General features: G+C 31.8%; 1 protein-coding gene across 1 annotated transcript in view; it reads left to right on the top strand.

Annotated features, from left to right (window-relative positions):
* The window catches only part of LOC150099990 (ecdysone receptor-like), a 98,004-nt gene extending 90,716 nt beyond the window's left edge, over positions 1–7,288 (top strand). The window contains 1 exon segment of the mRNA XM_090403120.1: positions 5,674–7,288. Within this exon segment, the coding sequence (XP_090259246.1) occupies positions 5,674–5,927 (254 nt within the window). The 3' untranslated portion in view covers positions 5,928–7,288.
* The last annotated feature ends 8,255 nt before the right edge of the window (positions 7,289–15,543 follow it).

Below are 15,543 nucleotides of genomic sequence, written 5' to 3'. Positions count from 1 at the left end.
GTGGAAAGGGTGCAAAGAAGAGTTACAAAGATCATATCTGGATTATGGGATTTAGATTATGAAGACAGATTGAGAGTATGTGGATTGCAGATTCTGGTTAACAGGAGAAAGAGGGGTGATATGATAGAGGTTTATAAACTTTTGAATGGGTGTTATAGCATTTCAAATGATGAAATTTTTTGTTATATGGAAGGTGGGGAGAGAACATGCAGACATCCATGGAAGTTAAGGTTGTTCTCAGTCAAGAAAGGGGTAAGAGCTAGGTTTTTCTCCCAGAGAGCAGTGAGTGAGTAGAATAATTTGCCCTTAGGGATAGTGAGTGCATTTAGTGTAAATGAATTTAAGGGAAGATATGATAGCTGAGTTGGGTAATTTACAGCCTCCCTCGATGAGTCCTTGACTTTATATCATTATTTTATAATGATATAAAAAAAAGTATCTGATTATTTTATGAAAGGAACAATGACTATGGTTTTCTGTATACTGTTCGATGTTATTTTTGATGATCAAACTGGAGGAAAGTAGAATGGAAACTATCTATTATGTAAACAATAATATTCAGTACGAGTATATTGCTAATAGAAATATTCCAGTTTTGTGACCACATGTTTATTAGAGAACTGTTTTTAAAATACAAAGCAAGTACTAAAAATAACCCGACAAGTTTCGTTAGTTGTAAGACTAACATCTTCAGGGGTAAAGAAAACTAACAGTTTAAAGCACAAACTATAAGAAATTACAAAAAACAAGTTCATTTGTTGATATTATGAACAACAAAAAATTTCGTTAAAAAAACTGAATAACAGATCTATACAACCATTGATGCATGTCAGTCGGAGACAATGCTATTTGTTGTTGCAGTCTGTGGTTTATGCTCACTCTGTCCGAGGTCCGAAGTGGGTAAATTTTTAATAAACGATGACCAAACTTGATTTAAAATCAAACCTTGGTTTTTGTTGCATTGAATAGGAATTAAAATATTAGCTGCTTCTTTGACTTTTCTGAAACAATTCTTATCAATATAGGGCATGTTTGTTCTATCCCAGAGTGCATCATGACCAGTAGAAGCTATGTGATATGCTAAGCTAAATTTATGTTCTTTTTTCTTCTGTACATCCTTTTGATGTTCGCTCATGCGGATTTCTCCTGATCTCCCTGTCTAGCCTACATAGCAGATGCCACAGGAACAATGAATATTATAAACCCCTGGTTTTTTTCTTCGGGTGATATGGGGTTTCGGAGGATGAAGAGATCTTGATATTTTTTTTTCAATCGGCATTAAAGTCACTTTTACGTTGTACTTGTAGAGTAATTTGGCTAATTTATTGAAGTCTTGTTTATTTAAGTTTTTTGAAGGTGCTGTGTTGAGAATTTTCTTAATTATCTTAGTTGTGTAACCATTCAGTTGTAGGATCTGTGTTAAATATTGTATTTCTTCTTTCTGCTTTTCTTCTGTATTGGGGATGTTGTATGCTTTATCCCTTAAGGTTTTGATTAGGCCTGTTTTTTGCTTGGGGTGATGTGAGGTAGCATGAAGAAATCTTCCTGTGTTTGGTTTTCTATAGATGGCGAATGATAACCTGTTTTTTCTTTCATTTATTTCTATAAGGATGTCTAAGAAAGGAAGTTTTTTATTTTCTTGTAGTTCCAGAGTGAATTTTATGTTTGGATGTAAGTTATTAAGATAGTCTTTGAATTTATTATTATTATTTATTATTATTATTATTATTATTCAGGCCTCCATGGAGTCAAAAGACTCATTGTGGGAGGTCCTTCTTAAGAAACACAAAGTCTGTCAAGACTCATCGAGGGGAGGTCCCCCCCTTAAGAAACACAAAGTCCATCATACCACTGCTTGAACTCATTGACCATTCTCGCTCTCACCACTCCATCAGGCAATGCATTCCATGGTTCAACCACCCCCTCCATGCAAGAAACGACTCCTCACCCTCTTTCTCACAGTTTCCTTTCGTAACTTCCAGGAATGGCCTCTTGTCATCACTCCTTCCCACTGTTCAACCAAGCGAAAGAACTCCCCAGTGTCAACCCTGTAACCACCTCTCAACAGTTTAAAAGTCTCAATCATATCACCTCTCCTTCTTCTATCCACCAAACTCTGCAGTCCACATTCCCTCAGCCGATCCTCATAACTATCATTGTACAGTCCATCTTTGTTATCTGCCTTTGTACCCTTTCCACAGTTAATTGATCCCCTTCAAATCCTGGGGACCAAATCTGAGAACAATAGTCCAAGTGTGGTCTGATCAGGGTCTTATACAACGGAATGATAACTGTTTTATCTCTGCAGGTCAGCATCCTTCTCAGTATTGCTGCAATCCTCTGAGTTACCCTCACCACCTATGCAATATGCTCCCTGAATTTGAGTTTTCTATTTTCTATCAGTGATGAAATCAGATGCACGCAGCTGTTTAACAATAGAACTTCAACACGGACTGTAGCTACAATTCAAAACTAATTGAATTTTATAATAGTCGTTTGTATAGTGATACGATGTTTCTTATAGTGTTTATTTGCTTTCTATGTTCCCACGCCTGAAGAAGTCGGACAATCCGATGAAAAAATGTTGCGTTTTGAATAAATTTAATTGTTATTCTAGTCCCGGTCTAGTCAGTATATATAAATATGAACATATCCTAATACTGAGTTAATACTACAAATTGCTATATATATATATATATATATATATATATATATATATTCTTTTTTTATTTTCCCAATATATCCTTAATATATGGGATGGGAATAGTTTTGCTGTGATCTTGTATGTTGGTTGCAGGAGGAGAATGGTGGTGGGGGGGGAAGCATGCAGTATCTTTTTTATTTTATTGTAGTTATAGCCATTGGGTATGGTGTTGTGAAGGTACCTGAGTTTAGTAAGTAAGTATTTTGAGGATGCCATGCTGTTGGGATGGGTGGAGATATGATTTCTCTAAATACCTTTCTGTATGTGTAGATTTTCTGTAAATGAAAAATGATAATGAGCCATTAGGAAGTCATCGCTAGTGTATCTGCAAAGGGAGACAATTGTTACTTTCTTTTTCTGTCTAATCTATTTTTAAAATCAGTATCGACTATGAAGCACTCCCCCACCTCAACAAGTATGGTTGCATTAATTTGCCAAAGATCTGGGAGATAGTCATTTTGAGACTAGATAGCCTAACTTCTCCAAATTAACTTTATGGTTGTCTTGTCTATAGGTGGTACTATGATAGGGCATTAGTTATTTTTCAGTTACAATTCGAATTGTTTCTACAGTGATATAGTTGAGTGCTGTGTGCCTATCATAGTTAAATTGTGCTCTTTAGATGCTGAGTAGAAAACCAGCAAAATATTAATAAGTTGAATAAATTAATTTATTTTTTCCTCTCTTGGTGTTATTTATATGTTATTTATACTGTGAAACACTGTATTATTTATTTTATTAATTTCTTTCATTATAAGTGATGAACATGCATTTGGCTTTGGCTTAGGATTTATGTAGGTGTTACCAAAGCATGAGTTAAAAAAAACAGTGTGACACCTCCAAGGACTCATCGTGAGCTTCTTTAAAATGCTTATGATCCCTACACAATGCAGTAAAAACCAAGGCTTAATTTTACATCAAGTATGGTCTGCTTTCATCAATAATTTAACTGTCATGGACATAGGATATATGGCATGTATGATACCACAGAACATGATAGCAACAACTAACAGTGTTCCAACATGCATACAGTAACAAAATTATCATTTGTATTCTGATTTATCAATTATCAAAAAAGTTATCAAAAACATCTATGTGTAATTAATTGTCAATAAGCTACCCCTGATGATGTAAGTCTTACGACATGCAACACGTCTGGTTTTAATTGCTTATTTTTAATAAACTTCTTATTTATATTATAATGTGGTCTCAGTGCCAAAAACTTCCCACAAAAAAAAATACTGTTGGTGGCAGATGGTAGTTGTGCATAGTGTGTAATTGAATAGTAGGAGAGATGGTTGGATGTGTCTAGCAGAGTGGAGTAGAGTGCCCTCCTGCGATGAGCCCTTGGACTCCTTGGGGGTGTCACATAGTAGTAGTAGTAGTAATAATAATAATAATAATATTTGATACATATTGTATGGATGAATACCAGAAGCATGACAGACAGATGATGTCTTTATACATGAAGACATATGGAACACGTTTTCATTTTGGAGGATACATTAACATTTAAACACATATTTTTGTGTCATGGCAGAATTTTGGTCAACAATTTGAGAAAATTTAAAAATTTCTCAAATTTGATATCAAACCCTGAAATAGTAAGGTGATATAAATTGGATATCCTGGTTTGCTGAGTGGTTAGTCGATATTCATCTAACCAATAGGCTGCTTGTTTTGAATCCTTCTGTGCACATGGATGTTTGCAATTGTCTTAAGTGTGAGATGAATTTCATTACTTGGTGTGAGATCACAACACTCCATTTATTGGAGGCCTGCAGTAGCTTGAAAAAAATAAATTAAAAAAAATAGAAAAAAATATGTAAAATTAATAAAAATAGAAAAAAAATCCTTAGCCCTCTCACATCACTAATGCACTCTAGGTTTACTAAAATCCTTTCATGAATGAGAGTAACATTTAAAAAAATATGCAAACCACTTCTTTCTCATTTGTCAGATGATGGGTTGAGTTCCCTGTGAACAAATCTGTGTCATGTGGCTCTATCTCTGGTTATATCTATCATCTCTCTCTCTGAAGTTCGATAATTGTGACCTTTCCTTCAAAGACTGTTGCTAAGCTCTTTTTGGTTTGCCTCTTGATTGTCTTCCTCCAATGATTCCATTTAAGACTATGTTTGTTAATCTCTGAGAAGGCATTCTACTTTTATACCTTTATATTTATTTTATACTTTTATACATGTGTATCCAAGAGGACATTAGTGCAGAGCACTAATGGCATGTAATCATTAAAACTGACATGCACCAAACCTATAGCTAACTAGTATCATATGCAGACAACATGAAAAATACTAGAAGCATAATTCACAGCATGAAAACCTTTTTCCAAATAAGCAAGAACCAGAATAAGGTTTTCCAAAGATATTTGGACACAACAATACTTGATCAGAAGATTAAATCTTACTTTCAGGATGAATAAGTGCATTCACAGAATGTGATAAGAAAATAGTGATGGTCATATGTGTGTGTGTGGGGGGGGGAATCCAGAAGTGTAAAACTATAGTTTGAAACCATTCAGTACTTAAAAAAAAAAAATAAATAAAACCCTAGTTCTGGAAAAGGCTGACATAAAGTTCAAATCCTGGTTCTTACAATAACAAGTATATACTTACGTTACTCGGGGGGTGGGGGGTGGGGGGTGGGGATTTCCACAAGTAACATGAGTGTTCCTAGCTGCATTTTCTGGAAGAGGAAATTGTGCCACATCCATATGAGAATGACTAATTTTTCTCTCAGTTGAAAAGCCTTTATAAATACCCTTAATAGTTTAGATAACATTTGAATGTAGTGAATTTGAATTAACTAAAGGGCATGTCATACTGACTGAGCTATAGAAGCTTCTTGGGTATATTCTATTCTATATATATATTATTTCATAAAATCATGTATCATTCAAAAGAAATTGCTTTTAATTTTCATGTTTTAATCTTTTCTTCCTCTTTTTTCAGAGAGACCATGTTTGTTGGAACCTAAAAAAGTGGAAAAAATTCAAGATTTTTATATAGAGACTCTGCGAGCATATATTGACAACCACCGGCCACCTGGAAAAAATTACTTTGCCCGATTACTCTCCACCCTCACAGAACTTCGCACTCTGGGCAACATGAACTCTGAGCTGTGCTTTTCTCTGAAGGTGCAAAATAAAAAGTTACCTCCTTTCTTAGAAGAGATCTGGGACATTCAAGAACAGCACCTTTCTTAAAGTGATGTTAAACCAAACCATTCCATACCCTCAGTACCTGCAGCTATGGCCTTTTGATGGCAAAGCTTTCATTCCATCTCATCAACTGTTGCAAGACAGAGTAACATAAGTGGTACTTGTGCACAACACTATACCAATCATTCATGTGTTAACATATAATAATCTGGATCTAAGTGGGTCATATAAACTTATAAAGGATGCCACATACCAGGGGAAGAAACATTTTAATACTGAGTGTAGTATTTCTCCTTCATCATTTGTGATCTCCACTTTTTGTTGTTTTTTTTCTTTTTTTTTTTTGGTTGCTGTAGGAATGGTTGTGATTATTAGTTTGGCTCTAGAAAAAAAAAAAAAAGAAAAAAGAAGCGCACAAACAAGAAGATGCAGTGCTATACAGTATCCTGCAAAAAAAAAAAAGAAATAAAGATAAAAGAATACTATTGATCACATGCTTGATGCTGGATAAGTTTGGCTAAGAAACTAACTATGACCTGAACTAAAAATACCATTATTATCTGAAATCAGAGAATCATTGGTTTCTTAGTTTTCAAGAGGACAAGTTGTATTTTTTTTTCCTAATTTACATAAGCTGGAAGAAAACATACCACTGCATAACTAAAAGGAGGGCAGGTTTTATAGTGCCACAGTGTTATTAAACTGAGGAAAACCTGCACATAACCTCCCCTAACTTTAATGTGTAAGTATCTGTGTGCAGTAGACATGGGAGTGGGTCCTTATCATACATTGTATTAGATGTGCAAATCTGCTTCCCCATGTAATCATGTGATGTCTGTATATGGTGACCCATTACCTCATGGTTAAATGTTAACACTTTCTGGAGTTTATATTTTGTTGGTTTTTTGCCTTAGACGATGGCTCTTTGCCACTCTCATGTTGTATTATACCACTGAGATTTCTGCTATGTACATGTAACATTTTATCCCTGTGTATTGTAGATCCCACCTGACATATGATGCTTTTTAGAATATTTATGGCCCCTGTTTAGCAGCTTCAGTGTACAGTATATTACTTTACATGACCTTCTTTGATACTCCTGAATGGCAGTCTATCACTTTTAAAATGCATTACTTCTCCTTAATTTCTTCACATTCCTGTTAGCTAAGTACTCCTAAAAGTTCCTATTTCAGTATGTTTTTAAATTATATAAGGCTGGCTTTCTTAATTTAAAAATATGAGAAAATTGATAATAATTATAAAACGTTCCTTCACATAGAAATGCATATTTACTGTAAATGTGATCTTTGATGTACAGATATCAAGGGTATTTAAAACTTGATGTCCTCTGAAGCAGTATCAGCATCTCATCATGATGTCTTTAGATCTATTTTACATTGTTTTGTGTTTACAGATACTGAGTACAATATAACAAATTATGAATTTGGAAAATGTAGTTAATGTTAAATATTAAACCTTCAATTATTTTTATATAAAACAGTTTTAGTAGCTATATCTTAAGCACAATTATGGTATCAGAAAAGGTCATGAATAAATACAGTGGTGTTGTACATATTCTCAGATCTGTAGCAATCCTGTAATTGAAGGAACAAAATATTTCACTTTCTCCTCCATCTATCAGGCTCAATGATTTGTCACAGCCAAGTAACGAACTTGGCTTTGTATAAACATAATTAATATTTTGAAAGGCAATTAATCATATTTGCATAATCTACTGTTTGTCAATTGCTTGTGTTCTCAGGCCAGTCTGTTTTTGCAGGATTAAAAAAAAAAACTTTTTTCAGGAGAAAAACCCTGCCTATTAGGCTTGCTAACTCATCTTCAATTGAAATCTTATTATCAGTTATGATGATGCCCTTTGGTTATGCATCATCATAATTAACTGACCTACATTAGCATTTGATCCATCAAAAAAGGAAACAGATTTTTGTTTTAAGTTTTATTAAAACAGATCAGCTTAAATTTCATGTTTTAAAATGTGTTAGTTATTAAACATGATTTACTTTACAACAGAAAATGTGGACATAAGTACTGTTTACTTATAGCTTCTGCTGATATGTTCTGAATAATAACAATTATGAAGATCAAAATTTTGGGAGATTCTTCTCTTTGATTATTAAAGTTTACAATAAATCAACAGTAAGCAATGGCCAGTAGTTTTCTTGAAAATAATCATGCTTGCTGTGTTATCATTTATTTTGTGTTTGATTGCTACACAGTAATAATTGTTACTGATTGTTATGAGAATAAAAATATAAAACAGTAACTTTGATTACTATAACAGTAAAATGTCAGTGAAAAGTGTTTATTAAAATGAAAGCAGCTTAAAGTTAATAAATGCCACATAATGGAAGAAATAAAATTAAAGAAAAATTTATAAATTATCTTTTTATGTAATCATTCAAATATATTGGGAGAAAAAACAATATATGGATAGATAGATAATAGATAGATATTTAAACTATCATAAAATATTTCAAGGTATTATTTTTTTCTTTTAACATTGATTGGTATCAGATGGGTAATTTATGCCAGATAAAAATTATCTCTACATACTTGAGATAGTCATTTCAAACTAATTTTACATAAATAAATTACAGTAGGAAAGTTTCATTTAAATTTAATATTGATTAAATTTTATTTTTACATGTGGTATATGTTATTTATTAATGCTGCATTTAAATGATTTAATATTAAGGTTTATTTTAAATTGAAAATTAAGTCATTTATCAAAAAGTGTGGCATAAAGTTAAAATATAGCTTTTTTTTTTTTGTAACAGAAAGTGGTTAAATTGTTACAGGAAATCCTGTCACTTTCCTGTATGAAATAATTTTTTTTCTCTCACTTTCTTTTTCTTTCCCCTCCTGTTGTATAATTAAAAAAAAATATCAAGTGAAATTACATACTCCAAATGAATGAAATGAATGAAATGTTTGTTTTATATATAGAAATTCAGATTTAATATTTAGCTGAACTAAAGTGCTTCTATTAAAGTTTTATTTCTATTCCAAAAATGCTTGAAAAAATTTTATCCTATAGTCCACTACTAAATTTCATTTAAAATAACAGCTCAGTATTGTTTAAGATGCTAGGATGGCAATTATTATCAAATCTTGATATTTCTTCTTTTTTGCTCATCAGATCTGAGTATTTGTACAACTTCATGATGATCTTAATAATGTTTAGAAAGGAAAAGAACCAAATCTAAATGGTTATTACTAAATCCACAGAACCACTGTTTCAGTTGTGCCACATAATATAATTCTGCACATTGTTGTGGGTGCTCCAAGCATGGTTGCCTGCCTTGATCATGTCTTTGTTCTACTTGAGGTGCTTTCCACAGAATACAATAACCACAGGAAGAATGATGCACCAGTAAGTGGTTGTCATGGTGTTATGTCATGGGGCCTTATTGACAGCACAATAAGTTGGTCAGGTAGATGTACCCTTTTTTTTCTATTGTAGGTCACGTGGTCTGATTCAGAAAAGAGTAGTGAGAGAAATGATATTATAATACTTCATCCTGTAGATAGTTATAACTACAGTGCTGTCTTGAAGGTAGCTTCTTGCTTTGGTATGTGCATATAGCTGTTTAATACATCAAGCCTGGGCATTTGGTGCTAGACTGTGTAGATTACAATAAAGGAATTGCACCAAAGCTCAGTGCAGTTATTTTAATAACAAAAAATCTTATATACATATATATTAAAAAAAACTGTGGGTGATATGAAATGAGATTTTCCCTTTCCTCTGTTTTGTTATGCTGTTAATAATATAAAGTTGTCTCCAAGTATTTATTTTCAGAGTATTCTCCAGAATAGAACTGAAAGCAGTTGTTTGTGATTATCCAAGAAACAGTGTACTCTAAATAGTGTGTGAGAACTGCTCCTGGCATAATGTCAGGGGAGAAGTTCTCAAATGTCCAGCCCTGATCGTGGAGTTTTCACTTTTCTCTGTCAGCTTTATGTATTGGCTCTGTTAAGGTTAGGGTTGGTTTGTAAAAGATCTCTAACTAATTGATATTTATTCTGTTAATATTAAGGAGCAGATATGTGATACCTTGTTACAGGGACTTGAAAGCCTTATAGATGTATTATATGGGTTGTGGGTGTTGGTTGCTGTTTATTCTGTATTATAAAGTTTTATTTAGAGCTCTAACACAGAATTATCTGTGAAACTGCTGTGCATCAGTCTCCAGATGAAGTGGTGGCATCTCTCCTCCTTTAATTTTTTTTTTTTTTATATAAATTAGCTTGTAAAACTTAAAGACAGACTTAATTTTTTTTTGATAGCGGTATTGCATGCACTACATTTGAACAATTGAAGGTTAATACATTTTTCAGTTTTGAGAAGAATATTTGAATAGCTTTCAAAGAAAAATATCTTGATTAATAAAATTATATATATATATATATACATATAGGCAGTTAATTATATATAGTTTATATGTTTAAAGATAGAAATTGAAGTAAAATTATTTTCAATAAGTCTGTGTTCAAAGGTACCGGTGAAAAATTATATTTCTGTGTATTTCGTACTGCAGCTAATATATTTTAAAAATAAATATTGAATTATAAATAATAGAAAAAATAATAACTTTGTATCCACTGTGAAGTAATTCACAATTCTTTCTATCATTCTGTCATTCATTATAGAAACCTGCAAATTTATGCATTTCAGGAATAAATAGGTGAGGTATTTTTGATGTGTTTTGTAGATGAACTTACAAAGATTCTCCTGCAGAACACAATAATACAATAGCAATTAGGATTGATGATTGACTGTAGAATGTGTATGAATTCCCTAAGATTGGAATATAGTAGTTTCAGATCTCTTGTAAATCACAGAGGTTGCTTCTTCTAGTCAAGTTGGCAGTTCTGAATGCCCACTGCTTAGCAATTATGAGATAGCAGAAAAATATTTAAATTATAATAAAATCACTAAACAGTTAATAATAATTGTTTATATGCTGTCATGTTTGGTAATGTATGTATCTTTTTTAGTATAAAAGTAATATAATATTATGTTAGGAATTCTGATTACAGGGAATATATGGTGGAATATTCTTGTATCACATACTATAACATTACTGAAACAAACAGGATAAAATAAACTGTGTCGAAATAAAGAAGCAGTATATAGCTAGTTATATTTTAATGCAACAGCTTTTAGAAATAGTAGGTTGCTTTCACTTTAAAATATATAATTTTGCTTTCTTTAATTAAATGTCTTGTAAATATTGATTACTTTTTTCCTCTTTACACATGTAAGATTTATTTTTCTTCCTTTGTTTTTGCCAATTTTGTTATTTGGTGATTTCAGACAATCACCAAACAATCACCCCCCCCCCTCCCAACAATGGTATCTATGTATCCATAATAAAGAATGTCAGTTGTGTGATGCAGGCAGCAAGCAAAATGTTCAAGTAATTGTTAATTACTGCTATCCTTTTCTTTTGTGATAGCTTTTAAAATATATTTAATCATTTATTATTTTGCCTTTCACATACACAACTTAAATAGACTAATAAAAAATGTAAAATCATTTGCAGATTTTTGTAACAACTACAAATAGCAAGTGATATTTGTCTGAACAATTATAATATTAATTTTTAGAAGAGGTTTACAACAAGTAAGATGTATTTTTTTTTCATAGTATACAGTACTGTAGTATGTTTTTTGTCTTTAAAGAAAACATCTCTGTATTAGAGATATTTTTTTAAAGACAAAAGTCTTTAAAAAATGAACTAGCATTCTTAATAATCACTTAATGACTTGTCTAGATAACTACTTCTGAAGGTCTCTTTTTATTACATTTTTTTTTGTTTTGTTTTGTTCTGTTTTAGTGTTGAAAATGAAATACTTCACTCACACACCACTGTACGGTGTTAAGAAGCACTTCTAAACTTAAAATGACAATGACAATTAGAACATCAGAGGTATAATCTTTGTTGTTCTTTGAGTCTTCCTGTTTGAAGTAAGAGATTTCAGATGATATTTGTTTGTAATACTAAATGAAGTTAGATTGCTCATTCAAATTGATGGAATTTTTGCTAAATATACTGTATCATTGCAAAGATTATGAAGAGATCTCAAAGAATTGCTGCAATATTGAGGAGGACATTAACATGAGATAAAAGGGTAGTAGTCCAATTGTAAAGCTTTGATCAGACCACATCTAGATTTCTATGCAGAAATCTGATCACCAGATATGAAAGATTAATGAAGTAACCTTGGAGATGGCTATGTTGATTATGAGGATAGACCTCAGGGTTTGGTGGAGAGAAGACAAATGGGGATATGATTGCGACATTGGAGCTGTTGAAGGGTTATTATTGGATTAACGCTGGGGAGATTTTTCATATAATGGAAAGAAGGAAAGGAACAGGGACACGGGACCATCCCTGGAAGTTCCAAAAGGAAGTAGTAGGTAAATGGGTAAGAAGTAAGTTTTTTGCAAAGAGAGTGGCAGGAGCATGGAATGCATTGCCTGAGAGGATGGTGAAAGTGCAAATGGTGGATGAGTTTAAGGAGTGGTACGACAGACTTTGTACTGGCTAGTGTTGACCTCCCATAATAAGTCTTGTGGTTCCAATGAAAGGTCAAGAAAATAATAATAATAATAATAAATTTGCCTAATATGCTGAGTGACCAAGACAGTGATAGACCTATGAAATGTGCCCTATGAGAATAGATTAAAGGTTTATGGGTTGCACAGTTTATTTAATAGGCAGAAAAGAAGGGTGATATGATAGAAAATAGAAATGTAAGTTTCTAAAAGGGTTTTATAAGATTGGTACAGAAGAAATTTTTCAATAGGGCAGAGAACAAGAGGTTACTACTGGATGTTATGTAAAAGTGGGAAGATTAGATTTTTTTTACTTGGAGAGAGTGATGAATGAGTGGAATGGGTTACTATAGATGGTCATGAGTACTTAGTCAGTGAATGACCTTAAGAAGAGGTACTGTGTGAATATCTGTGTGCCTATGAATATCTATAATAATAATATTTATAATATGAATATCAAAATCTGGATGAAACTGCTAATGCTAAATAGAAGTATCAATACATTCATTAAGTTTGCTACAGTTTCTTATTCAGGCAATTTGTTTAACATACTTTTCCTGAGTCAGAAATGCATTTGTGTTTGGTTATCAAAAAATTCAGAGCAACTGTAAAATAAAAACTGCTTATTAAATAATCACATATCTCAAACATTCTCTGCAAATGCACTTTGCTTATTGTCATGTGTTATCAAACTAGGCATCTTATAATATGAATTTTCCTTAACAACACATAATATAATATGTGTTGTTAAGGAAATTGTTAGTTTCACTACGTTATGGAGAGAGAACTGATCTGATATAAGTTTATATTATTTCTAAAGATATATACATTCAGTGATCATTTAGGACTGCTACTGGAAAATATTATGATTGGATAACATGGAACAACCATTGAATCTCACTTCTTTTTTTCTACTTACAAAAGTGACCTTCTCCCCTTCCCCAGTTATTTTTACCTAGATAAAAGGTCAAGGATTTCAATAATATTTTGCGAATTGTGACTATTACTTATATTTTAGTTATGCCTTTCTTTAGTTGAAATATTTAGCATTAATTTTTGACTTGAATTCATTTCATAATACAAGTCTGTAAATGTGTTGAAAAAAATGTTTTCAATTTGGGTACATTGTAACCAACATGCATTGCCTTAAGTGAAAGCTTGATGCCACTATGTACAAATTTTTGCTCCGTCCATACACAGATCATTGTTCCATAAAATACAGATTCTGAAAACTTAGAGTCATAATTTTATTATTATTTTATCACAAAATCTGGTTAACTGGTATTTAAATAACTGATCCATAACTGACTTTAATTTTCTACAGACCAGTTAAAAGTTTTAATGCAACAAACTGCTAGTTACTTTGCCTCCATTAAAAGTTTATTAATATTTGGAATATTATCCGTCCTAATTTTAATTAAATAGTGAAAAAATATTTTAATAAACTGTTCACATTTTTAATAAGCTGTTAAACAAAGTTTCTTTTGAGTAATACTTTAGATATTATCACAGAAATTTCATGGAAGCATCTGTTAATAAATACATCATTTCTGGGTCCTTGCAGAAATTGCTGCATTCTTCCAGCATACATGAAATTCAAAAGAAACTGTTAGCTTTTTTAATATCATTTATCAGCTTATTAAAATGATTTATACATAATGAATGACCTTTTATATTTTAACTGACTTTGGAGTGGAAAAATAGCTGAGTGTATATTTAGCAGACATCTTTTTTATTCAATTCTGCAAAACTGTAAGTTTGATGCAGAAAAAAACAAAATCAAAACTTCCATTGGAAGCAGTAAACCTTTACAATTTCAGCCTTAAATCTTTAAATGTATGATAATGATAATTGTATTTTCAAGTTTTATCATATAAGCTACCGTATTTGGCTTTAAAATGTATCATGTTTGCAAATTACACTAGACAAGAAATTACATTCCTGTTTTAATTGTTAACCTAAACATCAGTAGCTACTTGTATATAGAGGTAATTAACTTCACATCAATTGTCTCAATACTCCATAATGAACAGCATACTTCCTTTTGGATGTGTATATTGCTATGCATTATGGAAAGAATTCCTTAGACCAGTTGCAGCCTTTATTGATGTCTCATCCATAGGAGCTAGAACCATGGATGTAGTCTGGCAGAAGTTATATGTTATTCTTATTATTACGTGACACTTCCAAGGAGTCCAAGATCTTATCACAGATATATTTTCCATATACAAGCAGTAAAAATGGTGTTTCATCATATTATTAAATAATAACAAGAATATGATTTCTTGTCTAGCATCACTCTCTAACCAAGCAAAAAAACTTTCAACAGCTATTCTAGTGTCTTGTATATTGTACTGTTGTTTCTAGTATCTGTGCATAAAAATATCAAGGCTTTGCTACACATATTTAAAATCTTTTATTGAGATTACTATTTCTTTAATCATAGATATTTGATGTTAGAAAAGCTAGTTTTAAATATTTCTTATAAGATAAATTACAATAATTTTTCTAATTCCAATTTTAAGCAGATACATTTATCGAGGAGGAGAGATTCCCCATCAGTAATATGACATACAAACTTTGAATATTTAATGCTGCAGGGAAATTTTGTTTCTTGATGAAAAATGTCCATGTTAAAATATTTAGGGAAAGTTGGAAAGATTTTTCATGTATTAATGATATGATTATAAAATGATTCCATCCTAAAATCAGTTTCCTAAAACTAGTAATAGACTGTGAAAAGTGATTGCAAAGAAGCTATGCCCATTTCAACTGTAATGAATCTTGCTGTATATGTATGTATAGATTACGACTATGAGTCGTTTATGACTGAAGGCTGTACAGACCACTTACTGTTGAAGGTGCCGCATCGGGTCAGTTTATTGATGCTTATTGTACAGAAAAGGACGGTATCTTTTACCATGTTCTATATTTTTCAAATTAAAACTGGCCAGATTTACTAAAGTTGACTGTAGTTCTGTTGTTCTTTATTATTATTTATTATTGTTATTTTTAAAAACATATTTACATACATCACTGTTTCAGTAAGGAAATACCGTGAGTAGACATAAT

The sequence above is a fragment of the Typopeltis vanoorti genome, chromosome 13, assembly GCF_054136105.1.
Source record: "Typopeltis vanoorti isolate ZY-2024b chromosome 13, IOZ_Tvanoo_1.0, whole genome shotgun sequence".
Lineage (NCBI taxonomy): Eukaryota > Metazoa > Arthropoda > Arachnida > Uropygi > Thelyphonidae > Typopeltis > Typopeltis vanoorti.
Note: the sequence above shows the minus strand (reverse complement) of the source record. Positions and strands in the feature narration are given on the sequence as shown.